At 44.5% G+C, this 13,004-nt stretch overlaps 1 protein-coding gene across 5 annotated transcripts in view; it reads left to right on the top strand.

Moving 5' to 3' along the window:
* The window catches only part of LOC142766970 (japanin-like-RA2), a 105,545-nt gene extending 92,741 nt beyond the window's left edge, over positions 1–12,804 (top strand). For 2 of the 5 annotated variants that reach the window (XM_075868164.1, XM_075868163.1), the window contains 2 exons: positions 2,968–3,066; positions 12,648–12,804. In XM_075868164.1, the coding sequence (XP_075724279.1) occupies positions 2,968–3,066; positions 12,648–12,787 (239 nt within the window). In that variant the 3' untranslated portion in view covers positions 12,788–12,804. Of the gene's footprint in view, positions 1–2,914; positions 3,067–12,647 lie in introns of all 5 variants that reach the window. The other 3 variants (XM_075868166.1, XM_075868165.1, XR_012884689.1) reach the window with 2 other exon arrangements.
* Positions 12,805–13,004: the final 200 nt, after the last annotated feature.

The following is a 13,004-nucleotide window of genomic DNA, read 5'->3' as shown; positions in this document are numbered from 1 at the left end:
AGGTATATAATAGCTGTATCTTGCCGGTACTTAGCTACGGAGCAGAAACCTCGAGACTTACAAAGAGGTTTCAGCTTAAATTGAGGACGACGCAGCAAGCAATGGAAAAAAATGGTAGGTGTAACCTTAAGAGACAAGAAGATAGCAGAGTGGATTAGGGAACAAACAGGGGTTAAGGATATCATAGCTGAAATCAAGAAGAAGAAATGGACACGGGCCGGTCATGTAACGTGCAGACAGGATAACCGCTGGTCGTTAAGGGTAACTAACTGGATTCCCACAGAAGGCAAGCGGGTTAGGGGGAAACAGAAGGTTAGGTGGGCAGATGAGATTAAGAAGTTTGCGGGTATAAATTGGCAGCAGCAAGCACAGAACCGGGTTAACTGGCGGATTATGGGAGAGGCCTTTGTCTTGCAGTGGACGTAGTCAGACTGATGATGATGATGATGATCAATCAACCTTAACTTGGTGCGTGGTCTCAACGTTTTCATCATCCTCGCAGTCAGTCCATTAGTCTGTGTGGGTGCGTTTGCGCGTGCTTGTGCCTGTCTGCGTGCACGCGTCACGTTAGTATGTAAAATAGTGATTCACACGTGACAGATGATGAATACAAATGCATATGAGAAATATGTGGATTTGAAATGAAAACATTTGTGAGATATGACATGCTAATACTTTCACCTTGATGTAACACATCGTCAAAACTCATTTAGATCCCCGTAGCGCAACAGCTTAGGAGTGGCGGCCGCAGCAACAACTCCACAAACCACCGTGCCGCTAACATGTGGGCGAGTCCTGAGGGAGCGACGTCGTTCAGCTCTAGCAAGCGAATGCAAGAGCAGACACGGTGCTGCACGCGGAGTGTCTGCGGCCAGTGAACTTCGAACAGGAACGCGAGCGTACGCTTGGCCACCGCCAGGAACAGCGTCGAGCTGGTTTGGAGCTAGCGCCGAAGAAATCGACGGTAATACGGCCCTTTTCCACAAACTCGAGCGAGTGCAGCGCGCAAACGCGAGCCAGCCGCCGCGGCCAGCGGGCGGCTCCGAGCTGCTTGCAACCGACTGGCGGGAAAGCCAACTGTAATGGCGACCAATTTTCAGTGAGTGCCGACGCTAGCGAAAGGCCCGCCAGCCGGTGCTTGTGCACTTACAGCGCGCGATATACTACAACCAAACGTGTTTTCGACGACTCCTAACACAGCGACGAGGTCTCAGCCCAATATCGTCAGACCGGAGCTCATCGCGGCGAAGACAGGCGAGCACTCGATGAGCGAGTCTATGAGAGGCTGACGGCAATGACAGCCGATTTCCAGGCGGTCGCAAAGCACAGGTGAACTGAAGACGCCGAAGCGGACCTTCGCGATGCATTTCGTGCGTGCGATATACAACACGACCAAGCCCGTTGCCGGCAAGCGTGATCCGTATCGCACACGTGAGAAGTAGAGTAGAATAAAGAATGATAACCTACTTGCCTTAGAATCTAGCGCTGTTTTCTGCCCTGAGTCGGCCTGAAGTATATATTCGATAAGACTGTTCTTCTCGGCCACCATATTGGCCTTCCCAACTGTTGCTGTCGAGTCTTGGTCATGACTATCTTGAAGCCAGAGATATACAGCGTGGGATGTTGATTTGCCGAGGCTTGCTCTAGACTTTATGGGTGCAGTGAAACGCTAAAGCAGCAGCCCACGCTCATCCAGGCATACACACAAGCACCACGTCGTAATTCTTAGGTCGTCGAATCCAGGCGACCCTAGTCGAGCACTCCGAGCGCAACGCTACGCAACAACCGCCGGCAAAATACAAGAAAAGACTGAACCAGCAGAGGAGGAGAAGGACATATCTTCTGTGGAGAAGGATGACTGGTCACATAGGCAACGTTTTTCGTGCTGCCTGCAATGCCCGGGTGGTTCATCCCAGTGGAAACTAAGTGGTTTCGCACAGCATGCTTCCCTCTGTGGTTGCTCCTCAACGGTCTATACGGTCATTGCGCGTGCCTATTGGGCTCCGTTACGCCTTTTTTGAGTAATTTTGTCTTGGAGTGCATGGCTGCGACGAGATGGACCACGTCACGTCACTGAACGCAGCCAATGGAGCGCGTGCTTGAGTACCACTCTGAGAATGCCATAACTGATAGGGCAGCCTATAAATACCACACGTGACATCGCTGCCGGACAGTTTTTTTTTGTTTCTCCTAGCAGTATATGCAGATTTTGCTCTAAAATTAACCTGGCGTATTCTAGCTGAAACATTGCAGCATTCTAGAAGGAAATTGGAATCTGCATCATAAAAAACGACATATAAGCTTATAGATGATTCTTTGGAATCGTCGACTTCTGCTGTTTGACTGCTTTCGCACCTTAGTGCAAGCTCTACACATGAAAAGTTGAAAGAACACCTACATTTTCATTTTACCCTGCGAGCTAACGTGCCGTTAATCTATAAGGTGCCCCTCAGTTTCAACAGCTTTGTAGACCTGCATGACAAGTTTTTAAAGAAGCACCAATTTTTTATGAACGGTAAGCAGCCGATGTGCCTCGTCATAATTACTCAAAATTATACAAATCAGCATACACAGCTTCTTACTGACTGCATTCACTTTTTTTTGGATTCTGACAACGCGGGAGATCTCTTGCACTGCTGCGTCTTAGAAATTTCCCTATTTCTCGGTGCACTGTATCTGACCGTAATATGCTAATGTTATTCTTTAATATATCAGCTGTGCTGAGAAAAATAATGCATTTTTGTCGTTGCCACAATTAGGCAATAGATACCTTTGTACGCGTGCCGAGTTTCTTTGTACGTGTGCTCCCGGAATAAATACTAGTCCAATCACTACCAGCGTTTGCTACACTTGCCCTTCCATTGATAGGTGTACTACTTTAATGCCGTGTTTGCCTGTCGGTCTCTCATGACAGCCATTGATACAACTGTTAATGAGTTTGTGGGAATCTTCAATAACATCGCGCAGGTGAACTTGGAAGAAAGACTCGTGCAAAGCGACAGTATTTGATGTTTCATCAGACTTGGAATGAGATGCTGCTGACTGAATTGATAGAAAGCCTACAGAGTAAGTGCCCCTATATATATATTCTTGATGTAAAAACAAGACATTGTAACAATGTTCAAGGGGCAAGTTGTAAAATGTGTTGTGTTGTGGCCAAAATACCCCAGTCGTTAAAGTTTGGCCACCTATATGACTGTTCTCACATGAGCTAATGATCCGGCTCTTCTTTGGTTAAACTGCAGTAAAATGTTGTATTGTGGGTTGTGCGTGTTATGTTTATTTAGTGTTTATGTGTGCCCAGCAATCATATAAGCTGCATTGCTTGTCTCAGTGGAATAGTCGTTGCAGCGCTTCGCTGCTAATTCCAATTTCCTAGGCAGCAGTCATGGGGGTCGTATGTCGCATTAGGATATAAAATGCATTGTGACTGAATTTGCTGTCAAAGTAAAGGAGAAGGTTTCAACAAACGTGTAACGCACAATTATGAATATGTAAGGACATTTATCACCTTGGAGCTTCAAATGAAGTCACCAGCCAAAAAAGGTGGCGCGGTAACTCGAAGAGTATGTGTGCATTTGCCTGTGAATGTACGTAGTATGTCGGTACTTTGGAGCGGAGTGGTTGTGAAATTTTTGTGAACAGATATAAGCAGTGCCGAGCACGCTCTTATAGTGGAGATGCTGTTGAATATGAAAATAAGGTGCAAGATTCAGTGTAAAAATAATAAATGATGAAGACGTAAAGCAACTCGCGTAGGCACCCGCATGATATACTGCCTCCAGTTGGCAAAAGGTCTGTATCTACACCAGCACTCAACACGTATGAATATGACGTACAGATAAGCGCATTGGTATATCGTTGGCATGAGACATACGTGGCCACAACACATCAAGAGGTCAGATGCATGTTTTTATTATACCAGCAATATGATATAACGCTTATCTTCTGGAGAAGGAATTGGGAACACTTGGGATTTTAGGGTGCTCTGAAATGTACCAGGTAGTAAGTTGGGTATTCTCGTTGTGTTTGAGAAAAACATTTTCCAGGTTTAAATATCTATAAACTTCTCCCATACCTGAAGAAACGTGAAAAGAATAAACAATTCCTCGTTCTTTTTATGGGCTGAAGAAATGAACAAACTTCTTTATAGAAGCTATAGATGCTGACATCTGCGCTTGGACTAGGTAAAAAACAGAGTTGGAAGGCAGAAAACCGAAGAAAAAAATCTTTAAAACATATTAAAAACAAGGCATAAATAGCCAACTAGAGCTTCTGGCAGTAAAAGTCACCATAGGTTGTCAAGCATATTAGTAAACCACTTTCACATTTGTATTTAAATGGTTCATGCAAAAGGCTTCTCATAAAAGTGGTAATGTGTTTACGATGAGCAATCAACAAATATCATTTCTGTGATTCCAGCACACAATTCGTATACTACCAATCTGTTCATGCACGATGACGTAGTGTTTGCGTTGTTGCAAAACAATTTTTACGCCTCTTGCATAACTTTTCTTGAAACGACTACACGTCACGACATTTAAAATGAGCGTGCAGCATGATCAGGCACTCATTATTATTGATGCTATCACTTAGCCATAAATTTTAGCCACTTTCAGAATAGTTTTTTTCACGATGTATTCAGAGTAACATTCCGTACCTGAACCATGTAAATATACAAGCTGTACGTTGGTGGTGCCGAAGGATTGAAAAATTTGTTGGCTATTCATTAGGATATTCTAAAAAGACCAATAACACAAATTTGGAAGATCCCACGTACTATGGGAATTATCGTCATACAAAGCATGTGGAGGGGAATTGAATGTGGCGCATTTTTTTTTTGATTGAAGTGTTTCTAAATGATGCTAAAGATATGCACAATTGTCATGCGTATATACGTGCTCATTGGATAGCCACACATTCTTATATAACTAGCATTGTTTCCAGTGGCGTAACAATGCCTAAAACTACATAGGTATTATTACCACCAGAAGCGGTCAGCAGAAATTGAACGCTTGTGCTTGCGAAGATCGAGTACCCTTGGATGGAGCTACGCTGACCAACTTCAGTGGATGGCGCCCATATAAAATTGAAGCTAACCCGACGTGAAGCTTGTAGCAGTGGAGTACGTTAGAAATGTTAAAACATTGGAGTAAATGAAACAATGGAGCATTGGGCTACATCATGTATTGAAGTACAAAGGTAATGTTAGGCAAAATGAGATGGACAGCACTGTAAGCAGAAATACCTTTTCATCAACATTTTGCCTGCATAAGGTGTACTAAATGAATTTCGAGAAGTGACCTCGCCCGGTGGTGGAATGCTTAAATATACGAACAGCGCAACCTAAAAGTAGTTACGGTGTAACTACAGAAACAAAGAATTAAGGTGAGAAAAGAACGCTTCATAACTTTGTTTTTCTACGCTTCATAACTTCGACGCTTTAGGGCTTCGTTTCTAGTACAACGAGCTCTTTTTCTTGTTTTTTTCTCCTCTCCGCATTTCTTGTTCTTTTGCTCCTCTCAATAAAAAAACAGTGCTCTTTTCTGTTCGTATTTTTTTTGCTTCAGTAGTTACACTGTAACTACTTTTAAGTTTTGCGCTGTTCGTATATTCAACTATGTACTACCAACATGCTCAAGTTTCCACGCTTCGTAGAATACTTCATAGTCATGCAGATTGATTACTCCGGGGGCCATGACAGATATCCTTCACATTCTTCGGGTTAACGCGCCTGAGGTTGGCTCTTTCCTTAACGCTCTCACATTTAAGTTACTTATGCCTGTTCTCGCCGTTCCTCGGTAGATATAACCTTTCGAACACCTATGGCGCATACCAGCATACCATGGGCCGTGGTATACGGTTACGGGCGAAAAAGGTCTGAAGAAAAGGATTTGACGTCATTCACGACACAATTTTCATGTTACACTTGTGACATGACTCATAATCCGCACGCCCTCATACTCTCACATATTGAGAGTTAACCAAGAGTACGCCCTCATACTCTTGGTCAACCACAGGTTTAGGAGATGATCATGGGAGCACCCCGACGAAGGCGCACAGACAGATGGAAGGACAAACTGATGGACAGATGAACGGACGGACCGACGGATGGACGGATGGACGGATGGACGGATGGATGAACGGACAGATGGATGTCTGGACGGATGAATGAATGATTGGATGGATGGATGGATGGATGGATGGATGGATGGATGGATGGATGGATGGATGGATGGATGGATGGATGGATGAATGGATGGATGGATGGATGGATGGATGGATGGATGATAGAATGGATGGTCGGATGAATGAAGAATTGAATAGATAGATAAATAGATAGATAGATAGATAGATAGATAGATAGAAGGATAGATAGATAGATAGATAGATAGATAGATAGATAGATAGATAGATAGATAGATAGATAGATAGATAGATAGATAGATAGATAGATAGATAGATAGATAGATAGATAGATAGATAGATAGATAGATAGATAGATAGATAGATAGATAGATAGATAGATAGATAGATAGATAGATAGATAGATAGATAGATAGATAGATAGATAGATAGATGCTCAAAATGGCTGCAGTAAGCAAAAAAGTTCCTCATTAAAAAAGTCGCGACACATGAGGCAGAGTTGGACACACGTACGCTTTTATTCTTTGTTAGCGAGTAGTGTGGGCGCCGCCTTTGCGTCTCGCGCACTGTTATTTCAGAGCGTAATAGAAAAGGCGGATGCCCTATTGCCGATGTCAAAGAGTGCGGAACGTCCCATGATGCGATTCGCTTCGACCCTTGTTCACTTAAATTGTGGTTTAGAGCCACGTTCAGCGATGAACATTCCCCAAAGTGCGGCCTCATTTGACATTTCTCTCAGAAGCTCAGCCACGTAATAATACATTAACGTGCCAAAACTAGGCTATGATTATGAAGAATGTCGTAGTGCAGGGCTGCGTAAATTTCCGTCACCTTGCATTTCTTAAGGTGCACTGACATTGCACAGTACACGAGCGTCTACCATTTTTCTTTAATTAACAAGCGACTGCCGTGTCCGGCATCGGAACTTCGACATTCGGGTCCGCAGCAGAGCACCCTAGCCGCGTATCCACAGAGAGAGGCAGCCAATTGTCCAAATTGATTTTGTTTCCGTGTCCGCGAGGTCATGTCATATTTTTTGGGTGAAATTGTTTACATTTTATGATGTTATTGAGATCACCACCATTCAGCAGCATTCCTGCTAAAGCGGAAATAAAATTTGTAATCTGCGTTACAAAATCACCAAGCTTCATATTCGGAATCGTAAATATGTTTCGACTACCTGTTATTACAGCCATATACTTCATTGATATGTGGGGTTTAAGGTCCCAGAACCAACGTATGACTACGAGAGACACTGTAGTGGAGGGCTCGGTGGATTTTGACTACCTGGTGTTTTTTAACGTGCGCCCAAATCTGAGCACACGGGCAACAGCACTCTCACCTTCATCGAAACTGCAACCGCCGCAGCCGGGATTTGATTCCGCGATGTGCGTGCGGGTCAGCAGCCGAGTACTTTAGCTAGGAGACCCCCGCGGCGGAGCTGCCGCCATATACTTTAACACTGTTGGCTGTGCCAACCCGAGATGTTGATAACTACCTAAATTGAGGATGCGAAAACTTGCGCAAAAAGGAGCCAAGTACCAAAGGCGATCTATGCGGCCACTGGCCTAGAAAAGCTGTCAAAAGAGCACAAAATAGCCAAAACTGACAGCCGTGGTAACGAATACACCTCTACAGACACTTGAAGCTGTTTGTCAGATACTCTTCTTTCAGTTTCTTTTAGTGTGTTAGACATCATAGAATCTTGTTCAGTAGCATACTATAGGCTGCGAAAAGCACAGTCCCAATACTTTATAAATGTTGAGCGACAATTCTCGATTCAGAGAAAGTTTTCTTTATACATTTGTGCTTGTAATGCATTCACGGACACCAACTTCGATGGGAATCTTGAGAGCCTACAGACTTCCCCTTCCCCCGACTTCAAAAAATAAAAGAGTTTCCGAAGGCAGCCATAGGGGTGTGCAGTCGAGCTTGATTTGAAGGTTATCGCGTGATCGCGCGGTCACATGTACACCCGCCCTTTTTTTTTTTTTTTACTCTGAACGCTCGAGCGTCGACCGCTGAGCTGATCAGTGCCACAGAGCGGCGAGTGGAGCTGAAATAAACGAGAATATGCCCATGGGCGATTTGAGCATTTCTAGGCAGCTGTTGCCTGCTAGGCTTTTCCGGAAACCAGACACCACGCCCGCTTTCTGAGAGCACAGCTGGCACCATTCTTTTTTTTCCTGCTGCTAACGCAGCGCTTTGATGAGGCATAGAGATATCTATCGCTGCAAGCCTAGCTGAATGAAAACGACCATCTTCCAAAGAATCGCACAGACGCTTTGTCCCTGTCTCACAAGAAACTAGGTTATTGCTTTTCTTGAGAGCCAACAAAAAGGAAAAACAAAGCCTAAATAAGGATGCCCTCACTGAAAGTAGTGCCACGGCGTATTTAAATTTTTCAAAATTTCAACTGCTTAAAAAATTGGAGACTTTTTGTTGCAGCTTGTTTGTCTTTCAGTACTGGCTAATGGCTCCACCAGCCTGAACAACCGCTTTCATGTGTCGTGGAAGAGAGTCATGCAGCGCTGATATAAGGTTGCAGTCCATTTTCAAGAGGTCCTATTCGGCTTGAACTTTGCGCCACACTTCGTCGCAGCCCGCGTTGTGAAGGCCCTTTCTTGAAAGGTCTGGATGTCAGAAAATAGTTGGTCAGAAAACGGCTCTTCAAAGGTGGTCTTAAAATTGATGTGCTGCCAGAATTCTGATTTTTTCGGACGCAGCAAGAGAAAAAAAACTGCATTTTGCCCAGGCTCATCTTCATTGTGCCTTACACGTTTTCAATTATATTCGTATCCATTCCCACTGTGGGCGAGTCAGCAACCATGATGCAGAGGTCCTCTAGGCGGTTTTTGGCAGCGCGACACGTGTGAACGGGGGACGCAATAATTAACAGCCATCTGGGAAAGGAATGTCAATGACATGAAGCACGAGCTCCTGTTCTATGATGCTTAAATAGGAGCACGCATAAAATCGACCCTCTATTTGGTGTAGTGATGCAGGGCCCTGTTTCGTTACTGCTCCCTGGGCGGTGACAGTTTTACGTCCCCTGACTCTTCCTTGCTGAACGTATTGGGCGGCATACCTAAAAACGGGGAGAACAATCATAAAATTTTAAACTGCGATAATTTCTATTACGAACGTACTGTGAAAATAGCAACAACAAAAATACTTTTAGTAATAATACCATGAAAGCAGAAACGGCCAGAAACTTACCACATATATTTACAATAGGAAGAAACGAACCTTGTCAGGCCTGGTCTGTATACTCTGCGGAGTTGGTCTAATTGCGTGCAGGTTGAAGACTCGTTGGTGAAATTGACATTTCGCTATTCATCTACCGTCCAGTGAAGATCAGCCTGAGCGAAAGCCAGTCTTTGCTCTTGCTGCGTCCAACCGAAGTGGCATTTGGGCAGCACATCGACTTTTAAGACCGCCTTCTAAGAGCCGTTTCATGACCAGCTCCTCGCTGACATCCAGGCCAACCACATCTCTAATCTGTCCAGCAGTCATAAATGAATTAGCCTCGGCTACTTGGACCAAGACAGAATCATCTTCTGCTGTCGTCTTTCTCACGCAGTCTCTTGCCGCAAAAAATATGCGCCCTTCATATCTGAACGCACAAATTGTTTTATTTACAGTATCTAGTTGCAAGCCCGAAACCCTCGCGATATTTATTTGGGATGTGCACTGAACGACATTCTATTGCAGTTATTCGCTTTTTCTGAGGTACTCGAGCTGGCATAACTCATTCCCGAAACCACATTCCCGAAAAAGCAGGTTAAGGGTGTCATAACCACGAAGAGCAATATGATAACAATATCTGATCTTAATACCTCGCTTATGAGCTCACGTCTTACAGCAGAGCAAAAAGTAGCGTCGCTCTTTGAACAACGGTCGTTTCTAATCAGCTCGGCTTGAAGCGACAGATATTTTATGCCCCAGAAAAGGGCTGCGTGAACCACAGAAAAAAAATTGCCAGATTCCACGTACAGTGGGAACCGATGATATGCGAAGCACAAGTTAAAAATGTTGCTCTGTCACTTTAAAATCAGCACAACGTTACGAGGTGGAGATAAATTGTGCCGTACGTAATTTACGTGTCCTGATTATTATGTTTGGATGTGTCGTTTACCTTCGTCATCTATTCACGTCATGTGATACCAAATTTAGTATATGTGGAGCCAGTGAAACGGCCACGAGCATGCTATGAGCGTCGTATGTTGTAATGTTTTTACATGACACACGGGTCAGGATGATTATGTGTGCACCAATCATATATTTCGTCCTCCATTGACGTCACGTAACACAAAATTCGGTATATGTGGAGCTAGCAAAATGTCTGCGAGCGCGTTATTAAGAGACCAATATACTGCAATGTAGCATTGACGCCTGCGCACGCTGGGTACAACGATGCTACGTCAGCAAAACGTGAGCACTGTATAGTCTGACGCCAGCCACGACCGGCGTGACCAGCGTACGTCAGAACAGCTCGACGGCAACCAGCGCGAAATGCGACATGCTGCGTTTGGTGCCGATGCGTAACCCAGGCAACACTGCGTCTCCCCATGTTCGTGACAAGGGAACGCCGGACGTGCTGAAAAGCGTATGTGTCAAAAGAACGCAGCATGGCCCGCGCCTGCGAGTATATGGCAAGACTGGTGCCTGGCGTGGCAACGCTGGCGTGACGCGACGAAATGAACGCCGGCGAGCACGCACACCGCGTCACGTCGAAATGTACTCGACTGTGGCATGTAGTCATGTTTTCACATGACACGCAACCCATGATTGTCATCTTTGCACCGCTCACATACCTTCGTCATCCAGTGACGTCACGTAATACAAAATTTGGCATATGTGAAGGTAATGAAACGGCAGCCTGCGCGTCATAAGCGTGGCATGTAGTCAATGGGTTACATGACACGCATCTCATTATTATCACGTTTGCACCACTCATATACCTTCGTCATTTACTCACGTACTGTAATCCCAAATTTGGTATATGTGACGCTGGCGAAACGGCCGCGAGTGGATCATGAGCGTATCATGTAGTTATGTTGTTACATGACACGCATCTCATGATTATCATGTTTGCACCAGTCACATACCTTCCCCATTCATTCGCGTTCCGTAATGCCTACTTTGGTATATGTGACGCTAGCGAAATGGTCGTGAGCGTATCATGAGCGCAGCATGTAATCATGTTGTTATATGACACGCGTGTCACGATTTTCGTGTTGTGACTGGTCAAATATGTTCTTCATAGAGTCATGTTATGTCATACCAAGTTTGGTATTGATACCATTATAGAAAGGGCCAGGAGAGCTAAAAGTCGTAGGCGGCTAGATAGGTAGATAGATAGATAGATAGATAGATAGATAGATAGATAGATAGATAGATAGATAGATAGATAGATAGATAGATAGATAGATAGATAGATAGATAGATAGATAGATAGATAGCTACGCTCAAATTCGCCAAAGTTCGCTAAGAAATGCTTCGCATTTTGAAAAATAGACCACAGTGGTGCTCATGAGAAGTGGGCGTAGTGGCCGGTTCCCGGAAAAGCCTCGCAGATGCCAGCTGCGCAGAGCTGCTCAAACGGCGCAGGCGCATATTCTCGTACATTTCAACGCCGCAGTCCGCACTCTGGCTGTGATCAGCTCAGCGTTCGGCGCTCGTGCGTTCAGGTTAAAAAATGGGCTGGTTTACATGGCTATTTTCAAAGACGATAGTCTTTCTTGAGGACCTTCGACACAACAACTTTGGTCTGTCTGTCTACGTGTCTGTCTGTCTGTCTGTCTCTCTGTCTCAACAATTGTCTGTTTGTCTATCATAACGGTACCAGGTGCTCAAAATGGCATTAGCTGATACTCGAAACGGTGGACCCCATCCGCCGCGCCCAACAATGTTTATCAAGATTCAGCATTCACGTTTGCGCAATTGCTCGTTAAAAAGCAAATATGGAACCATTACACCACGTATATATTCTAAATGTGTGTCTTTTACTAGAAAAGGCATATACGAGTAATTTTAAAGAGCCTAGCATTTACCACGCTGCGCTGACCATGAAACGCTTGCACGTGAAGACAAGCGTTTCCACCGCTTTGCTAAGATGACAAAGTGGTGGCACCTACCGGTTGCCTTGCGTACTACACCTTATCACCTCTGAGAAGGACGCGCACGCCCGTCTCAGAGCCTCGTGCTTCATTTTCCAAAATAACTGCCAGATAGCACTCATGTCTCACGTGTGACGGGAGTTGATGCGCTCGTTCGCTTCCACTGCACGCTTGAGCCACTCTAACGCAGCGCCTCCAGCATAACATTAACCGATTTTCTGGCGCAGAACATCAAATAAACGTTTTTTTTCAGTCTCTCAAAGGTCAAATATGTCGTCTTTCGACGACATTTGCAGATTAACCTGCTGATACGGGACCATTTTTTTACGTATGCCACACTGCACGGTACATGAACATTGATTAATTTTTCTTTTACAGAACAACCGCTGTGTTCTATTTGGGCCAAGTACGATCATACAAATAACGTGGACGAAACTACATTGAGTTATTTTTACACAGTTTGCAAAGATCCAGTCTACACCCGGTACCCGGAAAGTTGCCCAAAAAATGAAAAATAAAACATATTTTTAGTGAACATCTCATAACGTAAAGAAACTTCTCAAACTGCCATGCATTCACTAAAACTGAAAACTGTGCATGGCAGGTGGCCTTTGGCTCTATAAAGAACTTCTCCGGACAGCCTACACATTTGCCTCTTTTAGGTAAGTTCTAGAAAGCGCGCGAGGAACAAGAGTGCTCGTACTAATATTATCACTACATTTATTCTGAAGGAAT

The sequence above is a fragment of the Rhipicephalus microplus genome, chromosome 7, assembly GCF_043290135.1.
Source record: "Rhipicephalus microplus isolate Deutch F79 chromosome 7, USDA_Rmic, whole genome shotgun sequence".
Lineage (NCBI taxonomy): Eukaryota > Metazoa > Arthropoda > Arachnida > Ixodida > Ixodidae > Rhipicephalus > Rhipicephalus microplus.
Note: the sequence above shows the minus strand (reverse complement) of the source record. Positions and strands in the feature narration are given on the sequence as shown.